The 15,578-nt window shown below is 40.0% G+C and overlaps 1 protein-coding gene across 1 annotated transcript; it reads right to left on the bottom strand.

Annotated features, from left to right (window-relative positions):
• Window positions 1-4,373: 4,373 nt before the first annotated feature.
• Window positions 4,374-14,795, bottom strand: LOC138861873 (uncharacterized). Its single transcript, XM_070122281.1, has 20 exons — window positions 14,766-14,795; window positions 13,771-13,840; window positions 13,375-13,491; window positions 13,012-13,094; window positions 12,674-12,828; window positions 12,243-12,404; window positions 12,049-12,103; window positions 11,593-11,671; window positions 11,276-11,320; window positions 10,999-11,139; window positions 10,775-10,893; window positions 10,414-10,508; window positions 10,152-10,263; window positions 8,959-9,058; window positions 8,761-8,861; window positions 7,809-7,893; window positions 7,548-7,606; window positions 6,673-6,841; window positions 4,659-4,832; window positions 4,374-4,438 (listed from the first exon to the last, which is right to left on the bottom strand). Exons 1-20 carry the CDS (start codon window positions 14,793-14,795, stop codon window positions 4,374-4,376), a joined length of 2,016 nt encoding a protein of 671 aa, XP_069978382.1.
• Window positions 14,796-15,578: the final 783 nt, after the last annotated feature.

The following is a 15,578-nucleotide window of genomic DNA, read 5'->3' as shown; positions in this document are numbered from 1 at the left end:
TTTAAATTGACCAGTTTAATTCCGAAGACAAAATTATTTCATCCATGTCCATTTGACTGACGATTCTAATCACAATTTTGATGGATTACAGTACTGCCTGTGCTCCATTTATATTCTTACACTAATTATCTGTTTGTTATACAAGGACACGAAACATCTCAAAACAAAATACATTTACCGACTCAGATTCTGAGGGGTTTTAGTTACCTCGATACTAAATGCAAAATTGTTATTCAATTTTCGCTTCCTTGTGACTGACTTTAACACATGGACCCAAACAAAATATTGCAGATCCCTTGCGTCCTTCAAACTTTATCTACTGACCATAACTTTCATATGAACTATCTTTACAAAAAGACAACCAATGACACTACGATAGAAATAGCTTATTTAATACAGTTGTTGACGCGTAAGTTATCATGGATTTCAGTTATGATACAGAACGCATGCAACACCGATATGCTGAGAAACGAGTATGTTGACAACCATGGCGTTGCTGACATTGAACTGTTCCTTGACTCCCAATGATACTTCTGATGCTGTCACTGACGAGCATGACGTTCGGGATACTGCAGTGCTACGAAAACTTTACTCATTGTTTCATAAACGTTACTGACATTTTCAATGTTTTTTTTATAGAATGACTACAGACATAATCCTATAAGTAAATATGTTTACTTTCTGGCGACTGTCCTGTTAACGAGACTGGATTAACTCTCAGGCCATCTAAGTATTGCTGAGAGTATGACCCTGCAATTCAACTGACAGTACCACTGTGCTCTATCAAACCTGTTGCAGTCTAACTGATGTTTCAGCTGCTGTAATTCCTATAGGTCGACCGAAGCTTTAGGATATCAGTATTACTTTGATACTTTGCACACACGTTACCAACGCCCTGAGACCAAACTGCTAGTAACCATCTTACCTCATCGTTTACCTCATCGTAGTGGTTCATACTGTTATTGGCAGCTTCTTGCTTGCGGTGTTCCTGCTATTGCAAGGCCACTTCTAAAAACTGCTAAAGCTTCGACTGCCTTAATTTAACTAATAATTCGCAGTGTTATTGATATAGACTGTTATTGACCTGGACACAAACATTGCACTGTCATTCGTGATTTAACAGACCATATATTATCATATATTTTTTTATTATTATTACAGCTTTGGTGATGTAGAAGCAACCTGTGTCAATGATATATGGATAAAACCAATTTCATTCTCATCCTGAATTCGACAATATTAATGATTGACTCACGTTGTTACCATCACCCTGTCATCTGTCTTCTTTCCCATCATTTTATCATCCATGCTTTCTATTTATTACCTATCATTTGACTGATCAACATAATTTATCTATTTATATATTTATCATTAAGTTCCCACCATTCATCGTATTCATCTTTTACTGACACTGGTAGATCGAGAGAATTTCTCTACCAACACGTGAAGACACTTGAATTGTTGATAATCAAAACAGTACATTTTGATTATCACAATGTTGTCGAGACTTTGACCAGCTATATTGATACTGATGCTATAATCGTTGAAGTCTTACTGACGTGACTTATTATCACTTTACTTCGTGGTGTTAGTTACACTACGCACTGGCAGTTTAGTTGACACAAACTTCTGACCTTGAGTTTTGCTAATGACTGGATCAGTGATATTGATGCTACAGTGTAAATAACTTCATTTACACAGTACACTCCTTAACACAGTTTTGATAAAGAGTTTACCAAACAGTATATATATGACCTGCTACTTTCATTACCTTACGAAACGTACCGTAATGTTAAAGCACTGACGCGTCAATGACAGCATTAGCAGTGATATCAGTTACCGACACTTTGACTAAATAACACAAATGACACTACGATATTTTTGCAAATTTTATCACTGAAATCTTAATATAAGTTCTTTGACATCACAGTGTTACACTTTGACAAGACAACGGTACTATTATGTAAGTTTCTGATAATCTGAAGGCACGGAGTTACTGACTTTCAGATAGTGTTACTGATGCTGTGTTGCTAATACTTTACCTAGAAAGTATTGCTGTCAGTATACTGTTATTGTATTGACATTTTGACTAGGCATTACCATTCAGCGTTATCATTAATAACTCCACTAGACAATGTTACTGACACTTGGAACAAGCAATGTTACTGACTATTAGTGATACCTTAACTATATAGTGCCCCCGGCGCTACAGTGTAATTGACGCTATAACTACAATGTTGCTGACATTAGTGTTACTGAAATTACATTGTTACATTGCTGACACTTAAACTAGACAATCTTAGTCTTCACGGTGTTACTGACAATGGCTGGACAATATTACTGATAATAGTGTAAATAGTGTTTACACACTTTAAACGATTTTACTGACCTTACACTTGTTGCTGATTCGACTGTGCTACCGACACGTCGACTATATACTGTTGTTGATTCTATGTGTTACTGAAGCTCTGTTTTTCTGATAATTGGACTCGTCAGTGTTGTTGACTCCACGGTGTTAAAGTTTGTAGGTGTAAATGACCAACAGCGTTACTGATGCGAACGATATTACTGACATTTCAGCTTGACATTGCTGCTAACACTATATTACTAATGACAATTCAAGAGATGTTGCAAATATTAGTTACTGACAATAAAAGCAGGTTATAACAAACACTACGAAATGCCAGTGACACAAAGTAGTGTTACTGGCATTTCGACTAGACATCGTTTCCGACGCTACTGAAACTTCAGCTGGACTGTGTTGCTGACACTACATTGCTACCGACGTGGGGACTTGACAGCGTCATCGGTACTATTGTAGTAGGTACGGCAGTGTTACTAGGAAGACCACAGGTAACTCCAAGGAGACAGTGTTCTGCCGCTTAGTATTAATGACACTTTGGCTTGGAGTGTAATGACACGACATCTCGACTGCAATATTGCGACACTAAAGTATTACAAACGCTTTGACTAGACATTGTTATGAACCCTACAATAATGGAAACACCACTGTTACGGAACTACTGACATTTTAGCTAGTTTCTGACACTTTGACTTGAGAGTGTTTCTAAGACCACAGTGTTACTGCGGTGTTAATGTTACAGTCATGGTGACCTTCTGACTAGACTGTTACACTTTGGTTAAAATGACTAATGTTTGTTAAATAGTTATCGACGCTACAATAAGCAGTGTTATGGGTAGTATCCTGTTGATACTACTTGTGTTCTGACATCAGTGTTATTGTGTTGTGGCTAACACTTGCGTATACAGTAAAACTATGTAAAAAGAGTGAATGGGAATGAGTATTTTCACAATACAAGAGATGCATTTGGCCGGTTTCGAATATATCTTCGTCAGAAATACATATTCATTCTCATTCATACCTTTCTACATTTATCAACATGAATACGGTTCATCAGACTTAGTCTTGCTCATAATACGCACCGTTATCGACAGTGTTGGAGATACTTCCGTTGCACTGAACCACTGCCAGTATGACTAGACTACTGACACTGCATTGTTACAGGTACCATGCATCGAGTGCCGCTGATCCTCTGATTAGTGCTATTGAAAATGTTATTAATACTACTGTTTCTGACCTTGATACTAATCTTACGGATACATTGGCTACAGTGTTACTGACACGACGATGTTATTAATGTTCTGATTAGATCGTGTTTCCTGCATTACAATATCACTGAAACTTCATTTCGACCTTGCTTATTCGTGTTTTTTTTTGGGGGGGGACTACATACCCACGATAGAACACTGGCATTTTGGCTATGCAGTGTAACGTTAAAGTGTTACCAACATTATGGTTAGACAGTGTTGCTGTCATTATACCTTGTGGCGAACTATATAGTGTTAGTGACATTTTTCTGACAGTTTTAAATAATTCTTGACACTACCTCCACTGACACTTACGCAGTATGATTTAATTGATATTAAAATCTTATTGACTTTATTGCAGCGTTGCCGTGACCGCAACAAAGCAAAGTTTCTGACACGCTATTATTCCTGAAACTTTCCTGATACTGCTGACACTATTAGACAGTTCCTTTGGCTAGACAACATTGCTGTCATTTAAACTGTTATTAGTACAAGAATGTTGTTGAGAATCTGACTGCAAATATTACAATTATTACTTACAAGTAGAGTTACTGATTTGACTATTAGTAGATTGTCACTAAATGAACATGAATAAAGGTTTTATTCATACTTGATTTGAACTACACATTCCAATGTTACTGTCACTTCGACAAGAACTACTAACGTTAAAATGTTTACCGAACTTTGAATATTTCGGTGATTGTGTTACTGGCAACTTGACTAGACATGGTTACTGGCAACTTGAATAGACTATTACTGGCAGTTTAAATAGGCAGTGTTACTGGCAACTTGACTAAAGTGTTACTGACAACTTGACTAGGCAGTGTTACTGGAAACTTGGTTAAAGTGTTACTGACAACTTAACTAGAGTGTTACTGACAACTTGAGTAGACTATTACTGGCAGTTTGACTAGGCAGTGTTACTGGCAACTTGACTAGACTGTGTTACTGCCAACTTGACTTGGCAGTGTTATTAGCAACTTGAAGATGTTACTGGCAATTTGACTAGACTATTACTGGCAACTTGACTAGACAGTGTTACTGGCAACTTGACTTGGCAGTGTTACTGGCAACTTGAGTAGACTGTGTTACTGGCAACTTGACTAGACTATGATCGGCAACTTGCCTAGAGAGTGTTACTGGCAACTTGACTAGGCAGTTTGACAAGACTGTTAATGGCAACCTAACTAGACTATTACTGGCAGTTTGACTAGACAGTGTCACTGGCAATTTGACTAAGCAGTGTTACTGGCAACTTGATTAGACAGTGTTACTGGCAACTTGGCTAGACTATTACTGGCAACGTGACCAGTGTTACTGGCAACTTGAGTAGACAGTGTTACTGGCAACTTGACTAAGCAGTGTTACTGGCAACTTGAGTAGACTGTTACAACTTGACTAGTTAGTGTTACTGGCAACTTGACTAAACTGTTACTGGCAACTTGAGTAGACAGTGTTACTGGCAACTTGACTAGATTATTACTGGCAACTTGACTAGGCAGTGTTACTGGCAACTTGACTAAACAGTGTTACTGGCAACTTGACTAAACAGTGTTACTGGCAACTTGACTAGATTATTACTGGCAACTTGACTAAACAGTGTTACTGGCAACTTGACTAGATTATTACTGGCAACTTGACTAGATTATTACTGGCAACTTGAGTAGACAGTGTTACTGGCAACTTGACTAGATTATTACTGGCAACTTGACTAGGCAGTGTTACTGGCAACTTGACTAAACAGTGTTACTGGCAACTTGACTAAACAGTGTTACTTGCAACTTGACTAGATTATTACTGGCAACTTGACTAAACAGTGTTACTGGCAACTTGAGTAGACAGTGTTACTGGCAACTTGACTAGACAGTGTTACTGGCAACTTGACTAGACAGTGTTACTGGCAACTTGACTAGACAGTGTTACTGGCAACTTGAGTAGACAGTGTTACTGGCAACTTGACTAGACCGTGTTACTGGCAACTTGACTAGACAGTGTTACTGGCAACTTGAGTAGACAGTGTTACTGGCAACTTGACTAGACAGTGTTACTGGCAACTTGACTAGACAGTGTTACTGGCAACTTGACTAGACAGTGTTACTGGCAACTTGACTAGACAGTGTTACTGGCAACTTGACTAGACAGTGTTACTGGCAACTTGAGTAGACAGTGTTACTGGCAACTTGACTAGACTGTGTTACTGGCAACTTGAGTAGACAGTGTTACTGGCAACTTGAGTAGACAGTGTTACTGGCAACTTGAGTAGACAGTGTTACTGGCAACTTGAGTAGACAGTGTTACTGGCAACTTGAGTAGACAGTGTTACTGGCAACTTGACTAGACAGTGTTACTGGCAACTTGAGTAGACAGTGTTACTGGCAACTTGAGTAGACAGTGTTACTGGCAACTTGACTAGACAGTGTTACTGGCAACTTGAGTAGACAGTGTTACTGGCAACTTGAGTAGACAGTGTTACTGGCAACTTGACTAAACAGTGTTACTGGCAACTTGACTAGACAGTGTTACTGGCAACTTGACTAGACAGTGTTACTGGCAACTTGAGTAGACAGTGTTACTGGCAACTTGAGTAGACAGTGTTACTGGCAACTTGAGTAGACAGTGTTACTGGCAACTTGAGTAGACAGTGTTACTGGCAACTTGAGTAGACAGTGTTACTGGCAACTTGAGTAGACAGTGTTACTGGCAACTTGACTAGACAGTGTTACTGGCAACTTGAGTAGACAGTGTTACTGGCAACTTGAGTAGACAGTGTTACTGGCAACTTGACTAGATTATTACTGGCAACTTGACTAAACAGTGTTACTGGCAACTTGACTAGATTATTACTGGCAACTTGAGTAGACAGTGTTACTGGCAACTTGACTAGGCAGTGTTACTGGCAACTTGACTAGGCAGTGTTACTGGCAACTTGACTAGGCAGTGTTACTGGCAACTTGACTAGGCAGTGTTACTGGCAACTTGACTAGGCAGTGTTACTGGCAACTAGACTAGAGTGTTACTGGCAATTTGACTAGACAGTGTTACTGGCAACTTGAGTAGACTTACTGTCAACTTGACTAGACAGTGTTACTGGCAACTTGAGTAGACTTACTGACAATTTGACTAAATTATTACTGGCAACTTGACTAGACAGTGTTACTGGCAACTTGAGTAGAGTGTTACTGGCAACTTGAGTAGACTTACTGTCAACTTGACTAGACAGTGTTACTGGCAACTTGAGTAGACAGTGTTACTGGCAACTTGAGTAGACAGTGTTACTGGCAACTTGAGTAGACAGTGTTACTGGCAACTTGACTAGACAGTGTTACTGGCAACTTGAGTAGACAGTGTTACTGGCAACTTGAGTAGACAGTGTTACTGGCAACTTGACTAGACTGTGTTACTGACAACTTGACTAGGCAGTGTTACTGGCAACTTGACTAGGCAGTGTTACTGGCAACTTGACTAGGCAGTGTTACTGGCAACTTGACTAGGCAGTGTTACTGGCAACTTGACTAGACAGTGTTACTGGCAACTTGACTAGACAGTGTTACTGGCAACTTGACTAGACTGTGTTACTGGCAACTTGACTAGGCAGTGTTACTGGCAACTTGACTAGGCAGTGTTACTGGCAACTTGACTAGGCAGTGTTACTGGCAACTTGAGTAGACTTACTGTCAACTTGACTAGACAGTGTTACTGGCAACTTGACTAGGCAGTGTTACTGGCAACTTGACTAGGCAGTGTTACTGGCAACTTGACTAGGCAGTGTTACTGTCAACTTGACTAGACAGTGTTACTGGCAGTTTGACTAGACTTTTACTGGCAACGTGACCAGTGTTACTGGCAACGTGACCAGTGTTACTGGCAACTTGACTAAACTGTTACTGGCAACTTGAATAGACAGTGTTGCTGGCAACTTGAGTAGACTAGAGTGTTACTGGCAACTTGAGTAGACTGTTACTGGCAACTTGACTAGACTGTGTTACTGGGAACTTGACTAGACAGTGTTACTGGCAACTTGTGTAGACTTACAATTTGACTAGGCAGTGTTACTGGCAACTTGACTAGGCAGTGTTACTGGCAACTTGAGTAGACAGTGTTACTGGCAACTTGACTAGGCAGTGTTACTGGCAACTTGACTAGGCAGTGTTACTGGCAACTTGACTAGGCAGTGTTACTGGCAACTTGAGTAGACTTACTGTCAACTTGACTAGACAGTGTTACTGGCAATTTGACTAGACTTTTACTGGCAACGTGACCAGTGTTACTGGCAACTTGACTAAACTGTTACTGGCAACTTGAATAGACAGTGTTACTGGCAACTTGAGTAGACTAGAGTGTTACTGGCAACTTGAGTAGACTGTTACTGGCAACTTGACTAGACAGTGTTACTGGCAACTTGAGTAGACTGTTACTGGCAACTTGAGTAGACTGTTACAATTTGACTAGGCAGTGTTACTGGCAACTTGAGTAGACAGTGTTACTGGCAACTTGAGCAGAGATTGTTACTGGCAACTTGAGTAGACTGTGTTACTGGCAACTTGAGTAGACCGTGTTACTGGCAACTTGAGTAGACAGTGTTACAGGCAACTTGACTAGACAGTGTTACTGGCAACTTGACTAGACAGTGTTACTGGCAACTTGAGTAGAGATTGTTACTGGCAACTTGAGTAGACTGTGTTACTGGCAACTTGACTAGACAGTGTTACTGGCAACTTGACAAGACAGTGTTACTGGCAACTTGAGTAGCTGTTACTGGCAACTTGAATAGACAGTGTTACTGGCAACTTGACTAAACTGTTACTGGCAACTTGACTAAACTGTTACTGGCAACTTGAGTAGACTGTGTTAATGGCAACTTGACTAGGTAGTGTTACTGGCAACTTGACTAGATAGTGTTACTGGCAACTTGAGTAGCCTGTGTTACTGGCAACTTGAGTAGACTGTGTTACTGGCAACTTGAGTAGATTTACAATTTGACTAGGCAGTGTTACTGGCAACTTGAGTAGACAGTGTTACTGGCAACTTGAGTAGACAGTGTTACTGGCAACTTGAGTAGACAGTGTTACTGGCAACTTGACTAGACAGTGTTACTGGCAACTTGAGTAGACAGTGTTACTGGCAACTTGACTAGACAGTGTTACTGGCAACTTGACTAGTGTTACTGGCAACTTGAGTAGACTTACTGGCAATTTGACTAGACTGTGTTACTGGCAACTTGACTAGTGTTACTGGCAACTTGAGTAGACTTACTGGCAATTTGACTAGACTGTGTTACTGGCAACTTGAGTAGGTAGTGTTACTGGCAACTTGAGTAGACTTACTGGCAATTTGACTAGACTGTGTTACTGGCAACTTGACTAAGCAGTGTTGCTGGCAACTTGTCTAGACTTACTGGCAACTTGACTAGAGTGTTACTGGCAGTTAGACTAGACTTACTGGCACTAGACTATTACAGGCAGTTTGATTAGGCAGTTACTGGCAACTTGACTAGACAGTGTTACTGGCAACTTGAGTAGACTGTGTTATTGGCAACTTGACTAGATAGTGTTACTGGCAACTTGACTAGACAGTGTTACTGGCAACTTGACTAGACAGTGTTACTGGCAACTTACGTAAACTGTGTTACTGGCAACTTGAGTAGACTGTTACTGGCAACTTGAGTAGAGTGTTACTGGCAACTTGAGTAGACTGTTACTGGCAACTTGAGTAGACAGTGTTACTGGCAACTTGACTAGACAGTGTTACTGGCAACTTGACTAGTGTTACTGGCAACTTGACTAGTGTTACTGGCAACTTGACTAGTATTACTGGCAACTTGACTAGAGTGTTACTGGCAACTTGACTAGACAGTGTTACTGGCAACTTGACTAGACAGTGTTACTGGCAACTTGACTAGACAGTGTTACTGGCAACTTGACTAGACAGTGTTACTGGCAACTTGACTAGACAGTGTTACTGGCAACTTGAGTAGACAGTGTTACTGGCAACTTGAGTAGACAGTGTTACTGGCAACTTGACTAGACAGTGTTACTGGCAACGTGACTGGACAGTGTTACTGGCAACTTGAGTAGACTTACTGTCAACTTGACTAGACAGTGTTACTGGCAACTTGACTAGACAGTGTTACTGGCAACTTGACTAGACAGTGTTACTGGCAACTTGACAGTGTTAATGGCAACGTGACTAGACCGTGTTACTGGCAACTTGACTAGACAATGTTACTGGCAACGTGACTAGACAGTGTTACTGGCAACTTGAGTAGACTTACTGTCAACTTGACTAGACAGTGTTACTGGCAACTTGACTAGACAGTGTTACTGGCAACTTGACTAGAAAATGTTACTGGCAACGTGACTAGACAGTGTTACTGGCAACTTGACTAGACTATGTTACTGGTAACTTAGGTAGACCGTGTTACTGGCAACTTGACTAGGCAGTGTTACTGGCAACTTGAGTAGTCTGTGTTACTGGCAACTTGACTAGGCAGTGTTACTGGCAACTTGACTAGACAGTGTTACTGGCAACTTGAGTAGACTTACTGACAATTTGACTAGATTATTACTGGCAACTTGACTAGACAGTGATACTGGCAACTTGACTAGACTGTTACTGGCAACTTGACTAGACAGTGTTTCTGGCAACTTGACTGGACTGTGTTACTGGCAACTTGACTAGGCAGTGTTACTGGCAACTTGACTAGGCAGTGTTACTGGCAACTTGTCTAGACTATTACTGGCAGTTTGACGAGACAGTGTTACTGGCAACTTGACTAGGCAGTTTGACTAGACTGTTAATGGCAACCTGACTAGAGTATTACTGGGAGTTTGACTAGGCAGTGTTACTGACAACTTGACTCGATTATTACTGGCAACTTGACTAGACAGTGTTACTGGCAACTTGAATAGACCGTGTTACTGGCAACTTGAATAGACAGTGTTACTGGCAACTTGAATAGACAGTGTTACTGGCAACTTGAATAGACAGTGTTACTGGCAACTTGAATAGACAGTGTTACTGGCAACTTGAATAGACAGTGTTACTGGCAACTTGAATAGACAGTGTTACTGGCAACTTGACTAGATTATTACTGGCAACTGACTGGAGAGTGTTACTGGCAACTTGACTAGAGGATGTTACTGGCAACTTGATTACAGAGTTTTACCGGCAACTTGACTAGACTGTTACTGGCAACTTTAGTAGAGAATGGTACTGGCAACTTGACTAGACAGTTTCTTGCAACTTGCCTAGTGTTACTGGCAACTTGATTACTGTCACTGGCAACTTAAGTAGAGATTTACTGGCAACTTGACTACACAGTTTCTGGCAACTTGACTAATGTTACTGGCAACTTTATTACTGTTACTGGCAACTTAAGTAGAGATTTACTGGCAACTTGAGTAGACAGTGTTACTGGCAACTTGAGTAGACTGTTCCTGGCAACTTGAGTAGACTGTTCCTGGCAACTTGAGTAGACTGTTACTGGCAGCTTGACTAGACTGTTACTGGCAACTTGACTAGACAGTGTTACTGGCAATTTGAGTAGACTGTGTTACTAGCAACTTGAGTAGACTAGAGTGTTACTGGCAACTTGACTAGACTGTGTTACTGGCAACTTGACTAGACAGTGTTACTGGCAATTTGAGTAGACTGTGTTACTGGCAACTTGAGTAGACTAGAGTGTTACTGGCAACTTGACTAGACTGTGTTACTGGAAAATTGAGAAGACTGTTACTGGCAAATTGAGAAGACTGTTACTGGCAACTTGACTAGACAGTGTTACTGGCAACTTGACTAGACAGTGTTACTGGCAACTTGACTAGACAGTGTTACTGGCAACTTGACTAGACAGTGTTACTGGCAACTTGACTAGGCAGTGTTACTGGCAACTTGACTAGACAGTGTTACTGGCAACTTGACTAGACAGTGTTACTGGCAACTTGACTAGGCCATGTTACTGGCAACTTGACTAGGCCATGTTACTGGCAACTTGACTAGAAAGTGTTTCTGGCAACTTGACTAGACTGTTACTGGCAACTTGAGTAGACAATGTTACTGGCAGCTTGAGTAGACAGTGTTACTGTCAACTTGACTAGACCGTGTTACTGGCAACTTGACTAAACAGTGTTACTGGCAACTTGACTAGGCAGTGTTACTGGCAACTTGACTAGGCAGTGTTACTGGCAACTTGACTAGAAAGTGTTTCTGGCAACTTGACTAGATTACTGGCAACTTGACTAGACTGTTACTGGCAACTTGAGTAGACAATGTTACTGGCAGCTTGAGTAGACAGTGTTACTGGCAACTTGACTAGACAGTGTTACTGGCAACTTGACTAGACAGTGTTACTGGCAACTTGACTAGACAGTGTTAATGGCAACTTGACTAGAAAGTGTTTCTGGCAACTTGACTAGATTACTGGCAACTTGACTAGATTACTGGCAACTTGACTAGACTGTTACTGGCAACTTGAGTAGACAGTGTTACTGTCAACCTGAGTAGACAGTGTTACTGTCAACTTGACTAAACAGTGTTACTGACAATTTGACTAGATTATTACTGGCAACTTGACTAGACAGTGTTACTGGCAACTTGACTAAACAGTGTTACTGGCAACTTGACTAGATTATTACTGGCAACTTGAGTAGACAGTGTTACTGGCAACTTGACTAAACAGTGTTACTGACAATTTGACTAGATTATTACTGGCAACTTGACTAGACAGTGTTACTGGCAACTTGACTAGATTGTTACTGGCAACTTGTTTAGACAGTGTTACTGGCAACTTGAGTAGACTGTTACTGGCAATTTGACTAGATTATCACTGGCAACTTGACTAGACAATGTTACTGGCAACTTGAGTAGATTATTACTGGCAACTTGACTAGACAGTGTTACTGGCAACTTGAGTAAATTATTACTGGCAACTTTAGACAGTGTTACTGGCAACGACTAGACAGTGTTACTGGCAACTTGACTAGACAGTGTTACTGGCAACTTGACTAGGCAGTGTTACTGGCAACTTGACTAGAAATTGTTTCTGGCAACTTGACTAGACAGTTACTGGCAACTTGAGTAGACTGTTACTGGCAACCTGAGTAGACTGTTACTGGTAACTTGACTAGAAAGTGTTACTGACAACTTGACTAGAAAGTTTCTGGCAACTTGACTAGAAAGTGTTTCTGGGAACTTGAGTAGGCAGTGTTTCTGACAACTTGACTAGAAAGTGTTTCTGACAACTTGACTAGAAATTGTTTCTGGCAACTTGACTAGATTATTACTGGCAACTTGAGTAGACTGTTACTGGCAACTTGACTAGGCAGTGTAACTGGCAACTTGACTACTCTTACTGGCAATTTGACTAGACAGTGTTACTGCAACTTGAGTAGACTAGAGTGTTACTGGCAACTTGAGTAGACTGTTACTGGCAACTTGATTAGACAGTGTTACTGGACACTTGACTGTTGCTGGCAACTTGACTATTACTAGAAGTTTGACTTGGCAGTGTTACTGGCAACTTGACCAGACAGTGTTATGGCAATTCGACTAGATAATTTACTGGCAACTTGACGAGACGAACGAACGAAATTTGACTAAATGTTATTTGAGGCAATTTCAATGGACAGTGTTACTGACAATGTGATTTGACAGTATTACAAGGAATTTGAGAAGACATTGTTACTGACAATTTGATTAGAAACTGCTTCTGGGAATTTGACTCGACAGTGTTACTGGCCAATTAAACAGTATTATTGACACTGTTACTTCCAACTTGACCGGACAGTGTTACCAACAATTTGACTGCAATCTTATTGTTGGTATTGACACCAGTGTTGTTTTCGTTCGCTGTTCCGACAGTGTTGCCAGCTGCATGGTTATTGACTAGAGAAAAAGTGTCCTTAGACTATTGAAACTGACTTCAAGTGAAAAGTATTACTGACCGTAGAATGTCACTGAAATTGACTGAACAGTATTGCTGACACTAGACTGTAAATTATGTAACTAGCATTACGGACACTGCAATATCACTAATCATACAGTGTTACTAATACTATAATGGTACAGAAACCTGAAAAAAGTATTGTTGAAGCTTGTACACGACAATGTTACTACCACTTTGACTAGACACGGCAAGGCGTTATTGACATGCCAGTTACTGACCCTGACTACACAGTATTACAGGAATTGCAGTCTTGCAGATACTTAGAGTAAACAGCGTTACAGTTTCTGACTAGAGAATGTTTCTAACACTGCAGTCTTACAGAGATTTTGATTTTGTGCGAGGGCCGACCTAATTAATATCCATATATACAGACATGCATATGCACAGAAGTAAATGCATACGTGTCTATCAGATGTATATACATTCATCTATCTATGTATACGGTAGGTATGTATGTCTAGACCGGTAGATATGTATTTATTTCAGCGCATGTGTATGTCTGCAAATATGAATGTTTACTGGGTCGACCCTCGCATAATTTTAGCAAACTTACTTATTCATAATCTCATGTGACTAGTATACACGATAGTCTACTTATATTGACAGCAGATTGTTATTGTCATTGAGGCTTACTGACAGACAGACAAATGTGTTAATGACACAACTATTACTTTCCAGGACGTAAGAGTTGCTTCATTCCCCTTCATTTTTTATTGACTTTCATTAATCTTGTTATTTTTCTGTTACGTTATCTTGTTGCTTGTTGTTTATTTATTGTTATTTATTAATCATTTTTGTTGTTATTACCGTTGCTCTTGTTAGCATTTAGGTTATTTTTGTCTTATTTTACACTTTTTCGCTCTTGTTATTTTGTTGTTATCTTTGCCATCATTATCAGCTCCATCAGTGTTATTAGTGATGACTTTTGTTTCAGCTGTTGTTGCTATCAGTATCAAATGAGCATCATTTTTATAACTTCATATTTCTGAAGTACATATAATAACGAATGGGATGAATACATTACCAGATATATCTACACTAACATGACTGCGGAATAAATAATAATTCATGACAAATGCGATTCCAGTAACGAGCGTAATTATAGTAGAACATGATTTCAGTGAGGAGATCATTACAGTAACGGACATGGGTATTTTAACGGACGCGTTCCGAGTGACGATACAGTTGCATCAAGAAATATATTTACAATTACAGTGACGGACGTAGTTGTAGCTGAGGACATGATTACAGAATAAAATTTAACGACGGAACCTGACAGTTAGAGTTAAAGAAATAATTACTGTAGCATTTCTCTAAGTTAGGGATATTGCAGTAACGAACATGCTTACGGCTTTGGGCATGATTGCAGCAAATGACATTATTACAGCAGCGGACTTGATTAGAGAAGCAGACGTGATAGGGAACGGATGTGACTGCAGTAACTGACATGATTTTAGCAAGAGTCGATTAGAATAAAAGATACAGTAGAATGACATTACAGTAACGACCATCTTTCACGAATAGACATCATGGCAAAAGCAGACACGTTTACAGTAATTGACATGATTACAGTGACGGACACGTGAAAATGACAAACGTGATATACAGCGAATGTGATTACCAGACGAGCTTACAGTGTTGACCATGTTTACAGTGACTATCTTTGTTGCAGTAACTAACGAGATTACAGAAATGGACATGAATGCAGTGACAAGCTAGATTGCAGCAACGAACATGACTACTATTGTAACTGACATTATAAAGGTGACACTTACAATGAAAGACAGTGAAAATCATAATATCAGTGACAGACAGGGTTACAGCAAAAGACATGATTAAAGGAACAGGGTTGATTCGAGTTAGACATGACTGTAACAACCGACATGATTACAGCCACGGTCAAGCTAAGGGTAACCTACGTGACTCGACCAATGGACTTGATTCTCATAATAGCAACAAACATATTTACAGTAGCTGACGTGATTACAACAATGGACATGCTTAACAAACATAACTGCATTAGACA

Source organism: Penaeus vannamei, chromosome 5, assembly GCF_042767895.1.
Source record: "Penaeus vannamei isolate JL-2024 chromosome 5, ASM4276789v1, whole genome shotgun sequence".
Classification (NCBI taxonomy): Eukaryota; Metazoa; Arthropoda; class Malacostraca; order Decapoda; family Penaeidae; genus Penaeus; species Penaeus vannamei.
This window is presented reverse-complemented; position numbering and strand designations above follow the sequence as displayed.